Source organism: Leptonychotes weddellii, chromosome 1, assembly GCF_054177405.1.
Source record: "Leptonychotes weddellii isolate Sample4059 chromosome 1, ASM5417740v2, whole genome shotgun sequence".
Taxonomy (NCBI): domain Eukaryota; kingdom Metazoa; phylum Chordata; class Mammalia; order Carnivora; family Phocidae; genus Leptonychotes; species Leptonychotes weddellii.
In genome coordinates, this window is record NC_138369.1 from 14,000,560 (window position 1) to 14,024,661 (window position 24,102).

The 24,102-nt window shown below is 39.2% G+C and overlaps 1 protein-coding gene across 1 annotated transcript in view; it reads left to right on the forward strand.

The window, feature by feature from the left end:
* The window catches only part of SMARCC1 (SWI/SNF related BAF chromatin remodeling complex subunit C1), a 136,069-nt gene that overhangs the window by 18,221 nt on the left and 93,746 nt on the right, over positions 1-24,102 (forward strand). The window contains exons 3-9 of the mRNA XM_081805583.1: positions 5,065-5,123; positions 5,373-5,478; positions 8,811-8,936; positions 11,155-11,276; positions 15,085-15,209; positions 18,961-19,020; positions 23,052-23,089. Coding sequence (XP_081661709.1) covers positions 5,065-5,123; positions 5,373-5,478; positions 8,811-8,936; positions 11,155-11,276; positions 15,085-15,209; positions 18,961-19,020; positions 23,052-23,089 — 636 coding nt within the window. The remainder of the gene's footprint in view (positions 1-5,064; positions 5,124-5,372; positions 5,479-8,810; positions 8,937-11,154; positions 11,277-15,084; positions 15,210-18,960; positions 19,021-23,051; positions 23,090-24,102) is intronic.

A 24,102-nucleotide genomic window follows, 5' to 3' on the forward strand; every position in this document is an offset into this window, starting at 1 on the left:
TTTTTTTAAAGATTTTATTTATTTATTTGACAGAGAAATAGCGAGAGCAGGAACACAAGCAGGGGGAGTGGGAGAAGGAGAAGCAGGCTTCCTGCCGAGCAGGGAGCCCGATGTGGGACTCGATCCCAGGACCCTGGGATCATGACCTGAGCCGAAGGCAGACGCTTAACGACTGAGCCACCCAGGCGCCCACCCCTGTCTACTTTTATTAACATTCTCATATTATTGGAAGCAAATCCCACACATAACTTTTTTTTTTTTTTAAAGATTTTATTTATTTATTCATAAGAGACAGAGAGGCAGAGGGAGAAGCAGGCTCCCCGCCGAGCAGGGACCCCGATGCGGGACTCGATCCCAGGACCCTGGGATCATGATCTGAGCCGAAGGCAGACACTTAACCATCTGAGCCACCCAGGCACCCCCACACATAACATTTTTTTTTTTTAATTTATTTATTTATTTGAGACAGAACGAGAGAGAGAGAGCACATGAGAGGGGGGAGGGTCAGAGGCAGAAGCAGGCTCCCTGCCGAGCAGGGAGCCCGATGCGGGACTTGATCCAGGGACTCCAGGATCATGACCTGAGCCGAAGGCAGTCGCTTAACCAACTGAGCCACCCAGGCGCCCCACACATAACATTTTAATGATAAATATTTCAATATGTATTTCTAAAAAATGCCTCATTTGTTAAAAAAAAATAGTAAGGGTAATATCATTGTCAAATCTAAAAAACAAAATGCCTTTATGTCATCTATTCAGTGTTGTCATATGTGATACATATGATTAATTTATAGATTGCTATTTGTTAGAAGTAGAATTCAGCCACATTTTGTGATTAATTGATATATTTCTTAACACATTTTTCAGTGTCTAGGTTCTCTCTCTGTCTTCCCTACCCACCTGACCACATGCATTGTATTATTTAAGAAACCAGGGTGTTTTTAAAACATTATTATTTAAATGATAACATTCATGTCTTTTTGTTTTATAGGACACCCTATAGAGTTTACCACAATGTGGGTGTTTTTTTTTTTTTTTTTAATGCCATCACTGTGGTGTATTTGAACATGTTTCTCCATTCTCTGTATTTCCTTCAAATTGGTAGTTGGATCTAGAGTTAGAGTGTATTTCAGTTTATGGAGGGAATAAGACTATTGCATAGATGTGTGTTCCTCATCATCTAATGATGACCCATAATGTCTGGCTGTGTGCTCCTTTTTTTTTTTTTTTTTAAGATTTTACTTATTTGAGAGTGAGCAAGAGAGAGAGAGCACAAGCAGGGGGAGAAGCAGACTCCCTGCTGAGCAAGGAGCCAAATACAGGGCTCAATCCCAGGACTCCAGGATCATGACCTGAGCCAAAGGCAGATGCTTAACTGATTGAGCCCCCTAGGTGCCCCCGTGTGCTCTTTTTTAAAAAAAAATATTCTTTTATTTATTTATTTTTAAAGATTTATTTATTTATTTGAGAAAAAGAGTGAGAGAGAGAGAGCATGAGCAGAGGGAGAGGGAGAAGCAGGCTCCCCGCTGAGCAGGAAGCCTGATGCAGGACTTGATCCCAGGATCCTGGGATCATGACCTGAGCCGAAGACAGACACTTAACCGACTGAGCTACCCAGGCACCCCAGGATTTGTATTTTTTTAAAGATTATTTATTTGAGCGAGTGAGAGAGAGAAAAAGAGTGGGGGGAGGGACAAATGAGGAAAATCTCAAGCAGACTCCACACTGAGTATGGAGCCTGATGCAGGGCTCGATCCCATGACCTGAGCTGAAACCAAGAGTGATGCTTAACCAACTATGCCACTCAGGCACTCCTGTAAAGATTTTTTTTTTCACTTTTAAAAATTTGAATTCAATTAATAAACATATACTGTATTTGTTTCTGAGGTAGAGGTCAGTGGTTCATCAGTCTTATACAATACTCTGTGCTCATTACATACGTGTCCTCATCAATGTCTATCACCTAGTTACCCCATCCTCCCACTTCCCTCCCCTCCAGTAACCCTCAGTTTATTTCCTGTGATTTAAGAGTCTTACGTTTGTATCCCTCTCTAATTTCATCTTGTTTTATTTTTTCCTCTCTTTCCCTATGATCCTCTGTTTTGTTTCTTAAATTCCACATGTAAGTGAGATCATACAATAATTGTCTTTCTCTGATTATTTCGCTTAGCATAATACCAAGATATTTTTTAAGGAAGGAAATATGTCTTTAGATATGTTCAGAATTTTAAAAGTATATGGACAGTTTTCATACGGGTTGAGTTAATTAGAACCAGATTGAATCAGCTTGCTGAACCATAATTGATTACTTTAAATGAACTAGCAGATTTTTAAATAATATTTAAATGAATCCTTCCTATAAAACATCTCTAGTCTTGAGGCTTCAAGTAGTCCTTGGCACTGTTAAGCAAACCTTTCAATATTATGGGAAATCTTAAAGGAAATCAATTTGCCCTTTGAAACATTTAGATGGAAACTCAAATTTATGATGACTAGCTTCATAAGTATACAGTTGAAATAAATTCTATAATACAGTAAAAACATGTTAGCCTGTTTGTTAACCTTTTCTTTATGTTTCAGATAAGATATAGTGGCTGGTTTGAGTCTTATCTTCTCAAGGCCTTGTTCACTTTCTTTATTAACTATATAACAGTCCCCCCACCCCCCTCATCTGTGAGGGCTTCATTTTAAAGACTCCCAGTGTATGCCTGAAACCATGGATAGTACTGAACCCTATATATACTATATTTTTTCCCTGTATGTTCATACCTGTGATAAAAGTTGATTTATAAATTAGGCACAGTAAGAGATGAACAGCAATAACTAATAATAAAATAGAACAGTTGGAATGGTATAGTGTAAGAAAAGTTACATGAATGTGGTCTCTCTCTTTTCTTAAAATACCTTATTGTACTGTACTCACCCTTCTTGTGATGACGTGGGATAATAAATGCCTGTGTGGTGACGAAGTGAGGTGAGTGGTGCAGGCACTGTGATGTTGCGTTAGGTTTCTTCAGTCAGAAGGAGGATCATCCGCTTTCAACCACGTTTGACTGCGGGTAACTGGAAGTGCAGGATGTAAAACTCGGGGTAAGGAGGGACTGTTGGAGTCTGTGCCCTCACTTCTACCTCTGTGACAGTTTGTATTCAAGACTTCTAGAGAATGTAAGGTTATCAGTTGCTAACTCACCATTGTTATCTTTATCTGTTATAATTAATAACTTGGCAAAGGATCTTTTTTTCTCCAGCTCATGTTTTAAGTGTTCCTAGAAAACTTACCAGAGTGCAATTAATAGACATACAGAGCTGTGCTTGTTCCGTATGCTTTTTTTTTTTTTAAAGATTTTTTTTTTTTTTTTTTTATTTGAGAGAGAGAGACAGAGAGAGAGCATGAGAGGGGGGAGGGTCGGGAGAGTCAGAGGGAGAAGCAGACTCCCTGCCGAGCAGGGAGCCCGATGCGGGACTCGATCCCGGGACTCCAGGATCATGACCTGAGCCGAAGGCAGTCGCTTAACCAACTGAGCCACTCAGGCGCCCCTTGTTCCGTATGCTTTTATTTATTTATTTATTCCCCCCCCTTTTTTAAATTTATTATTATTTTTTAAATGTTTTTATTATTATTGTTCCGTATGTTGTTTTTTTTTTTTTAAAGATTTTATTTATTTATTTGAGAGAGAGAGAGAATGAGAGACAGAGAGCATGAGAGGGAGGAGGGTCAGAGGGAGAAGCAGACTCCCTGCCGAGCAGGGAGCCCCATGCGGGACTCGATCCAGGGACTCCAGGATCATGACCTGAGCCAAAGGCAGTCGCTTAACCAACTGAGCCACCCAGGCGCCTGTTCCGTATGCTTTTGAACTGACTTCTGAGTAGTGGCTTCAGGGAGCTGGTGCTGGTTACCATACTTGTATTTAATTTAGATATTTCTTGCTTTTACAGTAATTTATTGGCCAGTATAGTAGCGTTGACAGTTTCAATTTGGTAATTTTATGCTTACCTCAGAGTTGTAGGGGAGCAGGGGGAGTGATTCAAGAGAGAACCCTTGAGCAAAGAGGTGTGAAGATACGAGGGGTGAGCCATATGATACCTGGGTAGCGAGAAGCCTCTGTAAAGGGTTTGAAGTGGCCACTGCCTGGCATTTTTAAAGAACACCATGAAAGCCCAGGTGGCTCAACTGAAACGTGAGTTGAGGGGAGAGTACTAGGAGATGGGGTCAGAGTGGCAGTCAGAGTACCAGGTCATGAGGCCTTGGTAATCCACCGTAAGGATTTTGGCTCTTTGAGTGAGGTGGGAGTTGTTGGAAGGTTTTGAGTAGTGGTAATGTGGACGGACTTGATTTTCTTTTTTTTCTTTTTTTAAAGATTTTATTTATTTATTTGACAGAGAGAGACACAGCAAGAGAGGGAACACAAGCAGGGGGAGTGGGAGAAGGAGAAGCAGGCTCCCCGCAGAGCAGGGAGCCCGATGCGGGACATGATCCCAGGATCCTGGGATCATGACGTGAGCTGAAGGCACTCGCTTAACCAACTGAGCCACCCAGGCGCCCCGGACTTGATTTTCTAAAGGATCACTTTGGTTGCTTGTGAAAAATGGACTCAGGGCTTTGGGCAGAAGTAGAAGGGTGAGAAGTAGATAGATTCTGGGCGTATTTTGAAGATGGAATGAACTGTCGAAGTTGTTATTGGTTGGATTGTAGGATGTGATTGAGGGTGAAGTCAGGGATGTCTGCAGGGATTTTGGCCAGAACAACTGGAAAAATGGAGTTGGCATTTACTAAGATGGGGATGATTGGCTAGGGCGTATTTTTGGGATCAGGATGGCATTGCATGCTTTATTTTGAGTGTGTTAGTTTTGAAAGCCTTCTTGAATATGTAAGGGAAAATGTGGATTTGGCAGTTGGATTCATGAGTCCAGCATTCAGAGAAGAGGGCAGATGCGTAGATATTTGAAGCCATAGGTCTGCATGAGATCAAGAGAATGAGTAGACAAGAAGAGGAGTGTTGCAAACCAAACTTGGACCTTCCAATGTTGAAGAGGTTTGGGAGAAGAGGAGAAACTGGCCATGCAGGATGGGGAAAGGCTGTGGCTAGAAGAACTAGCCAATGATAGTGCTGTCTTGGAGGCCAAGTGAGGGAAATGCTTTGAGGAGAGAGCGATCTCCTTATTAAAATTCTGTGAATTCTGTGCACTGAGACTTGAACTTTGGACTTAACAGTGTCAGGATCACTATAGACCTCTACAGAAGTGTTTTCTTGTCAGAGTGGCAGAGACAAAAATGTGTGAAATATTGCTATTACTTGATACTAAGAGTATTTCTAAAATACAGTTTCACCTTTTTATAAAAGGTCTTTTTAGTGAATGAATTTGGGTTCTAAGCTGTTTTTCCTTTTTTCATTTCCTTTGTAGCTATGATACTTGGGTCCATAGTAATGATGTTGATGCGGAAATTGAAGATCCCCCAATTCCAGAAAAGCCATGGAAGGTGAGAGATCATTTTTTAAAAAAATCTATTCTTATATAACTTAATAGTTTTTCTCAGCTCTTTTTCACAACAATGTTTCAAGGAAGTATAGAATGAGGATCTTCCTTTCTTGTCATCCTATTAAGCTGTCCATGACCACAAAGAACTCATTATCTAGGTCTTAGCAGAAATGTTTACAGCGGAGTTTGAGGAGACCCCAGAGTCCAGTTACATTGTGCTTTGAGGTGGTTGAGAGAGGAGTGGGAGGAGTGCAGTTGAACCTTGGTAGTGTCATTTAGGAAGGCTGGAAGCCATGTCTGCACGGCTCTTACGATGAAACAGACTTATTTTATTAGTCATTTCTGTCAGAATCGTAAGAGCCCATGTATCAACTCTTATTTTTCAACTTTTAATGTGGAAATAATTCTGGAAGTTGCAAGAACAATATAAAACAACTACTTTATAAAACAGCTACATTATACTCTTCTTCCAGATCCCTGTTTTTAATTATTTCAGGATACTAATTCTTGAAACAATATAATACCTGATATAGAACCCATATTCCGGGGGCGCCTGGGTGGCTCAGTTGGTTAAGCGACTGCCTTCGGCTCAGGTCATGATCCTGGAGTCCCGGGATCGAGTCCCGCATTGGGCTCCCTGCTCGGCGGGGAGTCTGCTTCTCTCTCTGACCCTCCCCCTCTCATGCTCTCTCTATCTCATTCTCTCTCTCAAATAAATAAGTAAAATCTTTAAAAAAAAAAAAAAAGAACCCATATTCCGTTTACACCAGTTGTCCCAATGATGTGGTACGTTTTATACTAAGTCTCTTCCCTGATCTAGGATCCAGCTCAGGAGCACACACTGTATTTAGTTGTCAGATCTGTTTAGTCTACTTTAATGTGGAACTTTCAGCCTTTCTTTTTCTATGATTCTGGCGTTTTTGAAATATATAGTGTAGATTTTTATGTTTGTTTTAGAATGTCTTTTTTTTTTCCTAAAGGAATTTTTATTTAAAAGATTTTATTTGTCAAAGAGAGAGAGAGAGCACAAGCAGGGGGAGCGGCAGGCAGAGGGAGAGGGAGAAGCAGCCTTCCCACCGAGCAGGGAGCCCGACACATGGCTCAATCCCAGGACCCTGGGATCATGGCCTGAGCCAAAGGCAGACACTTAACCAACTGAGCCACCCAGGCGCCCCAGAATACCATTGAATATCAGCTATTGATTCAAATGTCCTGTCTCTTTTGTTTCCTTTAATCTGAAACATTACCCAGTGCTTCCTTGTTGGTGATGCTGATTACCCAGTTACGGTGTGTTCTGTTGGCTCCACTGTATAGTTCCTTTTTTTTTCCACTTGTAATTTATAAGCAATCTGTAAGAGATTCTTGTAGGCCATACAGATATCCTGCTTCTCATCAAAATACTCTCCATTGCCCAGATTTAGCATCCATTTGAAATTCTTGCCTGAACCAGTCTTTTCTTTGATGATTGCACAGGGATAATTTTCCATTCTAGCCCTCCCTCCACATTTACCAGTCGGCTTTCAGAGTCCTTCCTTTCCCCTCATTTACTTTTTTATTCATCTGTTACCAGTATGGGTTTATGGAGTTCTAATGTTTCAGTGGTCAGTAACTTACTACTTAATTATTTTGGTGCTGAAATTATTTCATATTTGTCTACACAGGGAAGGATTGTCTAGTCCCAAATTCCAGTGTACCATCTTTGAAAAATTCTGTTGGATAATAGGAATATGTAGGCTAGGTCTGTGGTTTCAGTATCTATATCTCCATCTATATCTATACAACATTCAGAGAACCCATCATTTTTAAAATTCTTACCCAGAAACATTAACAAAAAAAAAGCAAGAGAAGTTACCATATAAAGGGCTTGGAAGAATCCTGAATCTGATTCTCACTTCTCCACTCCCCAACCTTGGCTATCCCTGAAAGGTCTCCACAGAGCACCTGTATACTTGACAGGGCGAGGTGATAGGTCTGATGATAGGTCTGTGTAAATGTCCTCTTTCATCATTCCATAGAATTTTGTTGAACGCATAAACATAGAGACATCCTTCATGCCTAGAGCAGTGACTAGGCCTATTGCTTTGAATGGCCTAATGCTGTTAAAATGTTTTTATCAGTGGTTTTCATCAGAATAAAGAAGACATGATTAGTGAAATAAGCCAAATGGAAAAACATAAATCCTGCATGATACTGCTTTTATATGGAATCTTTAAGAAAAAAAAAAGCTCTAGAAATAAGAAAGTAGAGAAATGGTTGCCAGCAAAGAAGGGCAAGGGGGAGTAAAGTTGGTAAAAGGGCACAAACTTGCAGTTGGGAGAAGAATTGTCTGACGATCTAATGTGAAACGTGACTAAAGTTGATGACACTGTATTGTATAATTGGAATTTGCTAAGAGAACAGAACTTAAATATTCGCACACATAAAAAAGTTAAGTATGTACCGTGATGGATGTGCTAATTAATTAACTAGATGGGGGGATCCTTTCGCAGTGTGTATGCATATCAAATCATCATAATGTATACTTTGAGTATCTTACAATTTTATTTTTCAGTTATACCTAAATAAAGCTGAAATGAAGACAGATGACATGATTATCAAATTAAGGGCCAGTTATTAAAACCTCAGTCTTTGCAAAACCAGTGATGCTTTCTTACTATATGCAGTAACATGGAATAAAAATTAGAAATGGTTAAGTTGCCATTCACAGGTCTTTAATATTCTCATGGTTGGGGTTTTTATTTTTATTTTTAGATTTTGTTTATATATTTGAGAGAGAGAGAGTGAGAGAGAAAGCACATGCACGCTTGAGAGAGCAAGCGGGGTGGGGGGAAGGGGGAAAGGACAAGCGGACTCTGCACTGAGCTCTGGAGCCTGACGCAGGGTTCGATTCCAGGACCCCGACTGAGAGCATGACCTGAGCCAAAACCAAGAGTCTGAAGTTCAGCCGACTGAGCCACCTAGGCACCCTTACAATGTCATGTTTTTAAACTTTTATGCAATTGAGGCTTTGAGTTGAGAATAAGTCTGCTTCTTTAGTGTTGAATATTTTTATTTATTTATTTATTTTAAGATTTATTATTTATTTATTTGACAGAGAGAGACAGTGAGAGAGGGAACACAAGCAAGGGGAGTGGGAGAGAGGGAGAGGGAGAAGCAGGCTTCCCGCTGAGCAGGGAGCCCGGTGTGGGGCTCGATCCAGGACCCTGGGACCATGACCCGAGCCAAAGGCACACACTCAACGGCTGAGCCACCCAGGCGCCCCAATGTTGAATACTTTAAAAACTGTAATGATTTACTATTTATATAGATACACATGCTTGAATGTGGTTTTAGGTTCATGCGAAATGGATTTTGGACACTGATGTTTTCAATGAATGGATGAATGAGGAGGATTATGAGGTGGACGAGAACAGGAAGCCCGTGAGCTTTCGTCAGCGAATTTCAACAAAGAATGAAGAGGTATTTGGTTTGGCACCATTTTTCTCCACTTGATGTTTCTTCTTTCTGGCCCTCACTGTTGTCAAATCTTCATTAATAAGCTCTGACATACAGTCCAAGGTGCATCGCTCGTCAGGTGTGTGCAAAAGTTAACCAAATGGCCATACGACCATCTCAGGAGCTGCATTCCCAAAGAAGGGGCATGACGCTCTCAAAGGGTCATGGAGATGTAAAGTGGCATATGCAGTGTGGTAGCGGTGTAGCTGATTTCGTTTCCTAGGTCTGATTTTAATTTTGTGAACCCAATATTATTACAGGATAATGTAATTTAGTTGGTTTTTCAAGGGAGAACTAATTTTGTCTTCATATTCTTTAATAGCTTTGTTACTGTACCCACAGTAGTTAGTACATAGTATCGGCCTCAAAGATCTCAAAGGTAGAGTTCAGCCCTTTTTAAGGTGGGATGATGTGGCATTTATTACTCTTTAATCCTTTAAGAAGCCCAACTACCAAAAGTTTTTACCATGGTTCTTGAGAAGCCACAACCTGCGAGGTAGGTGTGTCACCCGGAGGGAGAGGAGTCTGAGAAGGCTTAGATGTATTGGTGTTGGCTGATGAGTGCTTAAGTAAGATTCTCATTCCTCTTCACTGGGGACACATCAGGTTTTTGCTTTTTGTTTTGTATTGTAGTTCTTTGAAAAATTTCTGAGACAGAAATACTTTTAACTGTTCACTTAGAATGTACCATTCTCTCATACCTGTTTTCAGCCCTGAGACTTTCTTACTAAAACTCTTGGGCTCACGATGTGTATTTTTTATTTTTAAGAAAAATATTTTAAAACTGGGTCTTGTTCATATTCTTTCTTTCTTTTTTCTTTTTTTTTTTTTTTTTAAAGATTTTATTTACTTATTTGACAGACAGACACAGCGAGAGAGGGAACACAAGCAGGGGGAGTGGGAGAGGGAGAAGCAGGCCTCCCGTAGAGCAGAGAGCCCGATGCGGGGCTCGATCCTAGGACCCTGGGATCATGACCTGAGCCGAAGGCAGACGCTTAACAGCTGAGCCACCTAGGTGCCCCTCATATCCTTTCATTTTTAATTGGTCCTTATTTGCTGTGGAATTTGACTTAAATTTTATTTTTTATTCAGCCTCCCCCCCACCACACCCCATATGCTTAGATATTTGCTTTCCCTTAATGCGTTTCCAATCTTTTTTGTCATTAGGAATAGTCTAATTTCTACAGCACATTATTAAAGAGGCCTGTCCGTAGCCATCTCTGTTCAGATTTAGATGGCCTATGTATTAATTTATTCACTTATTTTTAGCGTGATTCTATAAAAATGCATTTAATATCTCTTTTTAAAAGTTTAACTTAAGACTTACCATACAGTGTGGACAGTTTAGATTTTCTTTAAAACTTCTTGTGTAGGCCTGTAAGATGACTTAGATTCCAATTTGATGCTACTGAGCTTCTGAAAGGAAACAGAGTTGTAAGGAGTATGAAGATACCAGAGATGATGAATGTTTAATTAACGTTCTAATCTCTGATTTTTTTTGGCACCTCAGGTACAATACTTTGGATCGTTTTAGGTGTTAATTCTTTATTGTCTATTTTATTAAATCCATAATTATCATCTACAGGTTGACTTTTGTATTTTGATGTGTATCCTGCAACTGCTGAACTCCTTAGCTCTGATAGTTGGTAGATTCCTTAGGGTTATCTATATATAAGATCATGCCATCTGCAAATAGGGGTATTTGTACTTCTGTTAGATTGACTTTTAAGTCATAAATTGCAATCTTATTTAACATCTTTTGTGTCATAAAGTTTTCTCCTATTTTACTGACACGTCAGGACTAGTTTCTGATACACTTTCACAAGATCATTCAGCCATTGTTTGTATTTCATTAATTAAATAGCATATGTTTTGTATTTTCTAGTAGTTGTTGAAAATGCTTTTCCTATGTGGAAGCAGAAGGTGAACAGGAACAGTTTTTAGCTAGGCAGGATTTGGGCATGTCTGTTTTGTAGCACAGTTTGAATACCTGTGGGATGGTTCTAATATTTCCATTGGTGGTACATCACCTGAAGGTCAGAGAGTCTTGACTGCTGGTCGTTTAGGATGCTCTGAGTGGTATTGGTATTATCTTTGTGAAACTCATCTTTGGACAAGGGTTTGTAGAAACTGAGGAGTCAGAAAAGCTGGCTGATATTTATTTCCATTTACTTCTTCCTAGCCAGTCAGAAGTCCAGAGAGAAGAGATAGGAAAGCATCAGCTAATGCTCGAAAGAGGAAACATTCGCCTTCCCCTCCGCCTCCTATACCCACAGAATCCCGGAAGAAGAGTGGAAAGAAAGGGTAAGAACTGCAGCATGATTCAGAGGCATTAAAACAAACTGCAGAGGGAATTCCAGATTTTTACGTTTATACTAGAAGTTTTGCTCAAAGGAAGTTGTCTTACTTTGACTTGGTAGATGTCTTTGCTCTGATAGCTCATCTTGTCAGATGTTATCTGATGGCCATCTTCTGTTGTATTTATGCTAAGGCACCTTGCATACAATCTTTTTTTAAATGGATATGTATAGTGAAATAATCACAATAAATCTGATTAACATCCGGCACCACACATAGTTAATATTTTTTTCTTGTGATGAGAACTTTTAGGATCTACTCTCTTAACATCTTTCAAATGCACAGTACTGTGTTAACTGCAGACCCCATGCTGTATATTACACCTCTAGGGTTTATTTTATAACTGGAAGTTTATACCTTTCACCAACTTTCCCATTCTCCCCCACCCCCTACCTTTGGCAATCACCAGTGTATTCCCTCAATCTGTGAATTTGTGTTTTTTGTTTTGTTTGTTTTTTAGATTCCACATATAAGAGAGATCATATGGTATTTATTTTTCTCTTAGTTATTCCTCCTAGCAAAATGGCCTCAAGGTCTATCCATGTTGTCCCAAGTAGCAGAATTTCCTTTTTAATGGCTGAATAATCTTCCATCACACACACACACACACACACACACACACACACACACTCTCTCTCTCTCTCTCTCTCTCTCTCTCTCTCTCACACACACACACACACATCACATTTAACTTTGTATTCCACATAAACATACTGTGATATCTAATCTGTACTTAAAATATAGCCACTCCAATTCCATGATCAAATTCTGAGAGAAACTATTTTTCTCTCTCTGGCCTAGCCATGGGAAGGGGATGAATATTTGCCTTCTGGATTAGAGCTTTGGCTCACAGCTTAGTGAGAGTAGAAACCATGTTCAGAATCTTAAAACTGAAACAGATCTTTGAAGTATCATAAGCGTCTTTATCTTAAGAGATAGAGATTGAGGTTCAGGATAGGGAAGTAACTTTTCCAAGGTCACATAGAGATTTTTCCTTAGAGTCAAGATTCAAAGCTGGACTCTCGGCTTCCTGTTACTGTATCCTTTCAACTAAGTTCCGTCACCTTCACCAAGGTCTGAGGGTGGATTATTTGGCTCTTTGTCTTTCTTTTCCTCTTCCCCTATTTTTCCTTCCCCTTTCTTCATCTCCTTTGTAAGATGGCCATCTGATGTTGTATTTATATCAAGGCACCCTGAATACAGTCTTTTCTGTATCTAATTATATATTGAGCAGTGTGGCTGGTAAGGAATTTAAGAAATTATATTTGCCATAGTTAGTGTCTCTTTCTCTGATTTTACCACCTGTCCCATTTGTGATCAGAGTGACTCATAGAGGAAAGGAACCTGTGTCTGTTTCATGTTGAGCAGAGTGCCTTGTTCAGGGCATCACATTTGTACTTTAGTGAATCTTGCTTGAGTGGGGTTCCTGGTTTCTTTTGAGTAAGTTGTTGTGGGGATCAAGTGAGACTTTAGAGCCCCTGTGCAGTGTCTGGCCTGAAGTAGGTACTTAATAGATGGTAGATAATACTTAACATTTATTATTGTATATTAAGTAGATACTTAATTTCTGGCTTGCTTAGCTTGTCTCACTCAAAATTTTTTTAATTTAATTTCAAAGAGGTTAAGTTTAGTCTTATAAAATGACAGACGCAAAATTTATTCTTTTCATGCAACCGGAAATTTCTTAAATTTCTGGCAGTTGACTGGACTATAAAGATCTACTTGTTATCTTCTCTTCATTAGCTTCCTTTTATTGACTTTTTCCTATAGCCAAATTAGCATTTTTTTATGCCCAGAACATGCCTTGAATCATGTTATTTCTTTTTAAAATTTTTTTAATTAACATATAATGTATTTTGTTTCAGGGGTATAGGTCTGTGATTCATCAGAACCATGTTATTTCTTGAAGGGTAGGGTTATCTGAAGCATTGTTAACCGTGTATAGAAGCTGTTAGGGAAGTTAAAAAATTCTTAGTTTTATAAATAATATTAATGAGCCAGTCATAGTCATAAAAGGATGTTGTTATTTTGTCAAGTCACATGTATTATGATAGAAAAAACCACAAAAATAGATTTTTCTTTAGCAGTTAGTGAGAGTAACCTTATTTCTTAAATCTCTAATCTGAGTCTTATGCTTGATATGCAGGGAATTGAGGGCTTCCCTGATGTCCCTGTGAAGAAAGCCATACAGCTTTTCCAAGTGTTCCTGGGCCTGAAATCGATGTACCCTTCTTCCCACTTAGGGGCTGAGATGTACTGCCAGGACACTAGTGGTCCCCCCAAAAAAGACGTGATGTCTAGGAGGCTCACAGTGATGGTACTGAGCCTCTACTCTGAGTATAAAACCCACCAAATGGAGTTTCCCAAAGTAGATGTATGCATGTCCTTCAATTGAATACAGCTGTCTTCTTTTTTTTTTTTTTGAATTTTATTTATTCACTTGAGACACAGAGATACAGAGAGAGAGAGACCATGAGCAGTGGGAGAGGCAGAGGCAGAGGGAGAGGGAGAAGCAGATTCCCGGCTGAGCCAGGAGCCCGATGTGGGGCTCCATCCCAGAACCCTGGGATCATGACCTGAGCTGAAGGCAGACGCTTAACCATCTGAGCCACCCAGGCGCCCCGAATACAGCTGTCTTCTAATGAGCGGTCGTTCAAGTTTTATGTTGTTTCCTTTAGTGAAAAGACATTGACATCTGTTTTCCTGACTCTTGTTTTATTGACCTTCCCTTATTTTGTCTCCCTAACACCTTTAGGTTCACAGGCTTTTGAAAAATTGTCATGCAGTTTTTATTAAAAATTTAAAAAATATTTTTACCTATATACCTGATTCTAACCTGTGCCAGTGTGTGGTCTGTCATGAAGAGAGCTCTGCTCATGCTCTCTGCAGTGTGAGGACGCGGGCTGGCCCACTGTATATTTCCATCAGCTCTTTCTCCACTTCTCACTTGTTTGTGTTGCTTCCTGCCCGTTCCGTCCCAGAACAGGTTGTCTCTTTTCTTATGCCTCTCCTCATTATCCTGAAACATTGCCTGTCCTGAAACATTGTGAATTGTTACAGTTCCCAAGATTGAGCTTAACTGTCACTTTCGATCTTGATTATGTCTTGTTTTCTTGGTACCCTTACTCGTTTCTGGTACACATCATGTTATATGAAGTAGTTGATAATTTCTATCCTGTATCCCCTGTAATTCTTCAAGGTAAGAAGTCTTTCCACTCTTGTTTGAACCCTAATCTGCTTTCTGGAATGTGTTAGTTTTAAAAATAAAGAAAGGGCGATGGCAGTTTTTACACACACACACACACACACACACACACACACACACAAATTAGTACCATCCTAAGTGATTTTACTTTGCAGTTTGATATTTGGATGATACAAAGAGCCAGGAAAATACGGTTGTACATATCTTTGAGAAAATTTCTTATGTAAGTGATTGTTTATGTGAGGTAAAATATGTACCATATTTCCTTAGCAGGTGTTCTTTTATTACATAATTTAAGCCCCCTTTAGGATACTGTCTGTGATTTGTATAGTAGAATTTCTGGGGCCATTTCTTCCTCCCAATAACCTTTATTTTCCTTCTGGCTGGTTAGATGTAATTTGGGAATGTACCTAATTTGTTTGGTTTCTATTTGTCTTTTTAAAGAGATTCTGAGCATAGATTCTACCAATGAGGATAAAGCCTCTGAAATTGTCTGCTATGAGTAGCTATAGTCAGCCTTTTTATATTTATATGCATTGTATGTTTTAGCCAAGCTAGTCTTTATGGGAAGCGCAGAAGTCAGAAAGAGGAAGATGAGCAAGAAGATCTTACCAAGGACATGGAAGACCCAACACCGGTACCCAACATAGAGGAAGTGGTGCTTCCAAAAAATGGTTTGTATTCTTTTGCCTAGACTATGAGAGTATTAGATGTGATTTAATCACTGTGTAGCAGTGCCATGGGATGAATCATTTCTTGCTCTGTGCCCCCAGTTCCCAACTTTCAAGGTGCAAATGTTTCTTCCCTTTCCCAATCTTTTGGTGTACTTCTGCTACTTAAACTGAGAAAAACACCGTGACCAAAAAGTTCTCTAATGGGGCGCCTAGCTGGATCATTTGGTCAAGCAGGTGACTCTTGATCTCACGGTTGTGATTTTTTTTTTTTTAAAGATTTTATTTATTTATTTGATCACGGTTGTGATTTAAGCCCCACAGGGGCATAGAGCCTACTCAAAAAAAAAAAAAGAAAGAAAAAAAATTCTCTAAATTGAGCAATGCTTTGAAATAAATGGTTTTTAAATTCCATTAGAATCAATATATAGAGGAGAAGGTGGCGTATTATCTATGATATTTTAACCTATTTAAATAAGTTATTGGGAGAATGTTAGACCCTTTTAACTATATTTGTGGATTTGTCTATTTTTTTCCTTGATTCCTGTGAATATTTTTTCTTTTAAGTATTTTTATTCATGTACTTTGAAGCTCTGCTATTTAAGGGCATATACACTTAGGATCATCATGTCCTCCTGATGAATTGACTCTTAATGTCGTGTTTGTCTACGTGCCATAGTAGTACTTGTCTTGAAGGCCAGGTTCTCTGATGATAATAAAGCCTCATCACACCACACCCTTTTATTTCTACACTTTTTAAAATTAGTCTCCACTGTACTTGATTTCAGCAGAGCAGTTTGTAAATTACACAAGCTTTGTTCTTACATGTTAGATTTCTGACTTACATCTCTCTTGCATCCTGTTACTTTCAGTTTGATTATGTAAAGCATGTTGATTTTATTTTTTTATTTTTATTTTTTAAAGATTATTTATTTACTTACTTGTCAGAGAGACAGTGAGAGAGGGAACACAAGCAGGGGGAGTGAGAGAGGGAGAAGCAGGCCTCCCGTGGAGCAGGGAGCCTGATGCAGGGCTTGATCCCAGAACCCTGGGATCAGGACCTGAGCCGAAGGCAGACGCTTAATGACTGAGCCACCCAGGCGCCCCAAGCATGTCGATTTTAAACAGCATATTGTTGAGCTTTGCCCGCCTCCCCAATACACATTTTTTGTTTTTAATTGCAGTATGTGGTCCACTGAAATGTTATAGAATTATTGATGTCATTGGGCTTAAGTCTGCCATTATGATAATTTTTTTCTATTTGTCCTTCTCTTACCTCCTCCCTTCTTTTGCTTTAATCCACTACTTTCAATGTTCTGTTCTGGCTTCTGTGCTTGCTTTTCTTCTTCTTCTTCTTCTTCTTCTTTTTTTTTAAGATTTTATTTATTTATTTGAGAGAGAGCAAGAGTGCATGAGTGGGGGTGGGAAGTCCAGAGGGAGAAGGAGAAGCAGGCTCTCTGCTGAGCAGGGAGCCCGATGGAGGGCTCGATTTCAGGACCCAGGATCATGACCTGAGCTGAAGGCAGATGCTTAACCGACTGAGCCACCCAGGTGCCCCTGCTTTTCTTTTATTTTAGAACTTCTATGACTTCCTTTTTTATATAGCATAGTTCTAATTGAGATATTCTTCACATAGCATAAAATTCACCAGTTAAAGTGTATTTTAATCACTCCATTGGTTTTTTTAGTGTATTCATTATGTTGTACAATCACCACCTCTTAATTCTAGAACATTTCCGTCCCCCTGAAAACAAACCCTATACTTACTGGGGTTTAGTATAGATTATCTCCTTTCTCCCATATCCTGGCAACCACTATTCTGTTTTCTGTTATATAGATTTTCATATTCTCTATTTGATTTTTACCGGTTTTTTCCTCAGTGGTTGCTGTAGGGATTACAATATGCATCTTTCAGTTTTTTTTTTTTTTTTAAAGATTTATTTATTTATTTTAGAAAGAGTGAGTGCAAGCGGGACAGAGGGAAAATGAGAGAATCTCCAGCAGACTCCATGATAACCATGGAGCCCCATGGGTGGCTTGATCACAAGAGTCAGATGCTTAGCTGACTGAGCCACACAGGTGCCTCTCGTTTGTTTGCCTTTTTTTTTTTTTTAAGATTTTATTTTTAAGTAATCTCTAACCAGTGTGGGGCTTGAACTTACAACTCCCCAAGATCAAGAATTGCATGCTCTACTGACTGAGCCAGTCATGCACCCCCAAATATTTATTTATTTAAATTGTATTCATTTAAGTATTCTCTATACCCAGTGTAGGACTCGAACTCACAACCGTGAGATCAATAGTTGCATGCTTTTCCCACTGAGCCACCCAGGTGCCCCCCAAATACTTATTTTAAGTAAAAGAGCTACGAAGGTGGTGGTAGTCCTAACAGATAACTAACTGAACTATAAAAGCTATAATAATGGATATAGTATGATTTGGACACAGGAATGTCGCCGAATCCATCAGTAGAGTAGAATGTTTGATTCAACTGTAGATCCATGTTTGTTTATCAATTTAATTTATTGTGAATTTGGCAGGGCGAATTTGTGGGAAAAGACCAAACTGTTCCATAAATACTTGTGGTAAAAATTTAGTACTGTTCTTTGTGTCAGAAATAAGAACTTAAGCTTCAGATGGATTAAAGTGCCAAATTAAAATGTAAAAGTAACCTTCCAAATATTAATGTACTTTAAGCAAGTGTTAGCCTTGGGGGAAAATATTCATTAGCCATTTAACAAAGAATTAGAACTCTAAATTTGTATAAAGATTCTTACACCCTATAGAGTGAGGGGCAAAGTATTTTGTACTGGTAATTTTATCAAATTTCGGGGCCAATAAATGTGCAAAAAGATGCTCAACCTCATTTAACCAACGATATGTAAATTATTAAAGGAAGATTTTTCATACATTAGATTTTCCAAACTTAGAAAATAGATGATTCCCAAAGTACAGATGTTTTGAGGAAATGGGTACTCTCAAATGCTATTGGTGGAAGTGTAAATTGATGAAGGCACTTAACACAATTTGGCTATATCTGTTGTTTTAAAATGTGTATATCCAGTAGCAGTTTTAATTTCAGAGCTCTCATTTTAAGTAATTATATGCATGCTTAAAGGTGAATATAAGAATGTGGATTACTTTGCTGTAAAAAATTGCAAATAAACTAAGTCTCCATTAATATAGGACTAGTTACCTTATGACCCACCCATGGACATAGTGGATTTATTGAAAATGAAAGAGATAAAATTTAACTAAAAATACATAACATGGAAAGGTCATACAGGCACACTCTTGAATGAGAAAAGAGAAAAGTAGAGTGGTAAGGAAGAGCACAGTATGGGTAACATTTCTATTTTTGAAGTCTACATAGATATGTAAAAGGTATTAGTTCTCCTTCAGCTTATCTAAGTGAATGCCACAAAAATGGGAATCAACAAATGCACAGAAAATGTAATAAAAAATACTTTTGGGGAAGGGATTGAAAGGTTCTTTTCAGGTTTTGCCCTATATATTTTTGTATTGTGTACTTTTGTCATGAAAAAATATTGGTACTTGGGAAATTACAAAATGCAGTCTGTTACAGTAAGTGTTAATCTTTCTCTGTTGGGCTTGGAGTTTTTCATGATGGTGAACTCTGGATGACAGTGGATTTACATTGAGATTCATGTAGTTTTCAATCGTCTTTTATTCTGTTCTCTTTTAAAAAAGTAGAACTTTTCCCCTAAAACATGATTTTTTTTTTTCTTTCTAGTGAACCCAAAGAAAGACAGTGAAAACACACCTGTTAAAGGAGGAACTGTCGCAGATCTAGGTAAAACCAAAGCAGTCTATAGACTTCTGTGTTGTTTTCTCTCTCAAAGATTTAGTTCCTCTGATAATACTTTCTTCCCCAAGAGATGTCACTTCCAGTTGCTACCTTTTTGGTCCAGCACAGACGTTGACCATGGCCCCCTTAGCACCACTGTCATTTTGTTTGCTGCCATATCAGGAAATTTAATTTCCTGTGATCCATTTTTTCCATTCTTACCAATTTGATTTTGCATCTTCAGAACAAAAGTCTGTTGACTCTTAAATGATTTATTTTCTCAAGTATTTCTTCTAGCTTTCTAAATAGTGTAAAATGAGAATCACATCATCTGCTCATAGTATTTACAAGTTACAGAGTACATTTTCACAAGTAAGGCATAATCCTTAGATGTGCTGTCGGGTAGACAAGAGGAGTGTAGTCACTTTCTTCAGTTTAAAAAATAGAGGTAGTTTTAAACATCTTTGTTCTTGAGTGTTATATATGGATCTCGGTTTCTTTCTTCACTTGTAAAAATCAAAGGAGGGATGCCTGGGTGACTGAGTGAGTTAAGCGTCTGCCTTCAGCTTTAGGTCATGATCCCGGGGTCATGGGATTGAGCCCCATGTTGGGCTCCCTGCTCAGCGGGGAGTCTGTTACTCTCTCTCCCTCTACCCCTTGCTCTTGCTCTCTCTCTGCTCAAATCTTTTTTAAAAAAATCAAAGGAGAACCTACTGTTTTCAGTATATACTACATTTTTGACGTTCGGGAATTTTACACCTGGAAGGGGTATTCGAGATTTCCTTATGTGGAAAATGAGATGGCAATTTCTCTCTCTCTTCAGTAGGTGAATTCTGTATTTCAGACAAATTGCAGAGATTCTTTTTTTCCCCCAGAGATCCTTTTTTTTCCCTTAAAGATATATTTATTTTAGAGAGAGCGAGAGTGCAAGTGCATGAGCTGAGGGAGGGGCAGAGGGGGAGAGAATCCTCAAGCAGACTCCCTGCTGAGTGTGGAGCCTCACTCAGGGCTGGATCCCAGGACCCATGAGATCATAACCTGAGCCAAAATCAAGAGTCAGCCACTTACCCGACTGAGCCATCCAGGCGCCCCTTTTTCAGAGATTCTTGATGACAGCTATGAGTAGGTAGTTAGGAGAGTTTTTTTTTTTTTTTTTAAAGATTTTATTTATTTGAGACAGAGAGAATGAGAGAGAGAGAGAGCACTTGAGAGGGGGGAGGGTCAGAGGGAGAGGCAGACTCCCCGCCGAGCAGGGAGCCTGATGCGGGACTCGATCCAGGGACTCCAGGATCGTGACCTGAGCCGAAGGCAGTCGCTTAACCAACTGAGCCACCCAGGCGCCCCTAGTAGAGTTTTTTTTTACTTCATTTCACTACACCCTCCCTTTTCTGGCTTAAAGCCTGCTATTTAACATTAGTGGATGACTCCATTTTTGATTATGTCAAAAGCAGAAATAGAAAATTGTCTTGACAGTTTATGTAAAGGTGGTGTTAGGTCAACAAACGAAAAAGAAATGCTGTCAAAACATTCCTCTCAGTTATCTTTAACATTATTAATAGAATATTAATAACAATAACTTCCATTTTCTGTAAGTTTTTATATTTTCTATTCCACAACTGGTACCACTGAATCAAAGGCCAGGAAAACAAAACGAGGTATATGTAGTCTTTTATATTTTCAGTAATGTAGCAGGGTAAGTGTTAAGACTTGATTATCTTCACTGAGACACTTTGTTAAACAGAATGATAGGGTGTATATTAAGTATATATCCTGAAAGGAATCAATCTAGTTTTAAGGGAGTGGGCAGTTGTCCTTTTAGAGGTGGAGGTAAGTATTAGAGTGTTTATGTAATAGACTTTATCAGAGGAGTCAAACTGAAGCCATTTTTAAGAAACAGATAAAGGTGTCAGTTGGATTAAGATTTTTAGTGCTGGGTATAAGAGATCTTCCCTTTGTGTTTGTGAATGGTTTGAGGTCTAAATAGTAAGGGTATTGTGGCCGAAGGTGCTGCTCATCACAGCTGGAGAGCTAGAGTCAAATGGAATTTGAAACTGTTGTCCTGGCCTCTCATCCAGGGACCAATGGGCTTTCCATGTATTATTTAATCATCTGGCTTCCTGCATTAGGTATAACCTGAACCATGCCAGGGGTAACTGATCCATCAACTGGGACTTCCTGTTCACAGAGTTGTTTATTGTTTTAACTGGTCCATATTATGCCTTATATGTCACCTAGCTACATATACCGAGTCCTTCCTTCCTTTCTGTCTTGAGATCTCTGAAAGGGCAAGATCCAGGGGCTGAGGTGAAAGTGTGATTGCCCACATCTGGAAGGAGGAAGAGAACATTTATTACTACTGTTTAGGAATCAGTAAGCAGGATATCTCTCCCTCCTACTTTAGTATTATCAGAAGTCTGTTTCCATCGGGTACTGACTACGTCAGGGACAGAAATCTGTCAAACTAAATTTAAATGGTATATATTTTGACCAGAGAGAGATCATTAGGTTGTGTTCCCACCATCTAGTGAGAAATTGTTTATCGTGTGGTTTATCAAGATCCAAAGGACAAAAAGTTCATTTTTGACAACCTTATTTAGATCCCTTCGTCACTTCCTAGAATAAAAGTAGTCGCTGTGCAGAGCTGGATGACCATAATTTATTTACCACACAGTGAATCCCATATTCATGCTAGCAGGTGTTTGTCTAACTTAGAAATCAAGCAACAGTGTCCATCTCTGTTTTGCATGAGTACCTGCCAGGTACTCATTCTACCTTTGTTTGCATTTCACTGCAAAACCATGTTAGCCCTGTGTCATTGCTGAGGAGATGGAGGCTGGAGGACTTCAGTAGTGTTTCCAAGCAAATAGCTATTAAGCGACGGAGCAGTGACTCAGGTCTGGGTCTGTCTAACTTTTGTGCCAATGCTTTGTGTCAGTGCACTCTTCTCTTGTGCTGTGCTCATTTCTCCCAGCCTTTATTCATGCTCAGAGTGGCCTTGGAGATCTGTGACGGCGGCAGGTCCACCCCCACCTGTGGCCCTTTGACCAGGCTGGTTCCCTCTTTATTTGGAAGGGTCCACCCACCCAGCGCCTCTCTAAAATATATTGATTTATTTTCCTCTGATACCATCTAATACCTGTTCGTGTGTTTTCTCTTCTGTCTCCTGCCACTCCTAACTGGAATGTAAACTCCGTGAAGATGGGACCTTTTCTTGTTCTTTATTGTGTCCTTGGCACTGGGACCATGGCCGGCATGTAGTAGAGGCACTGTATGAAATACAGTTGAAAGTTTGAGTACCACCTGTTTGTCTACTACTGATCTTTGTATATTCTCTAAAATAGAGGTTGGCGGACTTAACCTGGAAAGGGCCAGGTAGTAAATATTTTAGACATTGTGGGCCATATGGTCTCTGTCTCAGTTAATCAACTTTGCCATTGTAATGCAAACGCAGCCTTCATTCATATATAAACAATTGTCCACACAGGCACTTTTCGCTGTGGAAGTCAGCTGCCTGGTTTAAGTTATACTTGGGTTTACTCCTTTTCTTTTGCAAGGCCAGCATTTATGTCCTGGAGTCCTCTATCCTCAGAATATATTAACAGCCTTACCAGGACTTCATAGTGATTGATGTTCACTTCTTTTCTTTTCTCCTCATTTCCTTCACTCATGTCCTCTGAGATCTAAAATGTCATTACTTTGTTTCATCAAATCTCAGGAGTAAGAGCCCCAATCAAGTCCTTTACCTGTTATTAGCAAGATCATCACTAAGATAGTAGCCCAAGCAGTAATTAATTATAAATTCCCTGTTGTTGGAAATTTTTAATTATTAATGCTTTGAAGTTCTACTCACCTTTGTGCTTCTGTGTATAATTTCAATTTACTGAATTACTAGAGGTGGATTTGCTTTCGTAATGCTTTATTTCTTTCCTTTTCTCTGCGTGTAACAATTTAAGTTTTTAAAATTACCTGGAAGTTTTCAAGTAATCCAAAGAGTGTTTACTTGATTTTTAAATAAATCATATATTTTGATTTTACAGATGAGCAGGATGAAGAAACAGTCACAACAGGAGGAAAGGTAACAATTTAGTTAGGCCTGGTGCACAAGTAGCTGTCTGAGGGGTCCTGTGTATGGAACAGTAGGAACACGGGTTAGAAGTGTCCTTAGAAATGTTTAATTTTGAGGCCATTCTGATTTTTTTTTTAACACACCCCTGAAATAATTTGTCTTTCTTGACTCTGAAAATTTTATTGAGAGGAAATTTCTATCTCCTCATGAAGTGTTCCTCTTACGCTGTAATTTCTGGTTCTGTCATCCCCTGGTTGCAAGGTAGTAATCAGAGCTGACTGCAGTGTTCCAAGTGTCCTCTGACAGGACCGGTAAGCAGGGACCATGTCGATTGCCTTGATTTTCTCACTTCTATTTCTGTGGGTACAACTCCAGCCCACAGCCTTTGAGCATACTCTTAACCTTTTTTGAGCCCTCACAGCACCTTCCTGTTTCATCAGTCCTGTGGTAGAGATATAGCAATAATGATGTTGTTGAAAGGTGTTGGATTTAAGGCAGGATTTTACTTTCCTTTTTAGTAAATGGCCCATTGTTCATTCAAACTGTCATATTTGTGTTATTAGTTAGGTGTAACTAATCCCTACTCCTTGAAATAACAATCCCCTTGAAATAACTCCCTTACTTTGCTGAAAATGGATAGTTCTTTTTCATTGAGTTAGAGAAATCCCCCAAATTGACATTTACTGTATTTTTTTTATACATTCAAGGAATGAACCTACTTATGATAGGATTTCCCTGAAAATGTTCAAGAAACTCATCTACATAAGGCTCTTTAACTGAATTGTTCTTATGATTCCTTTTTTTATAAGATTTTATTTTATCTTTTAAAGCTTTGGGGTTTTTTTTAGAGCATGCGTGACCGTGCATGCGCAAGTGGGGGGGAGGGGCAGTGGGAGAGAATCTTCAAGCTGACTCCCCACTAAGCGCAGAGTCCAGTGTGGGGCTTCATCTCAGGACTCATGAGATCATGACCTGAACTGAAACCAAGAGTCGGACACTTAACTGACTGAGCCACCCGGGCG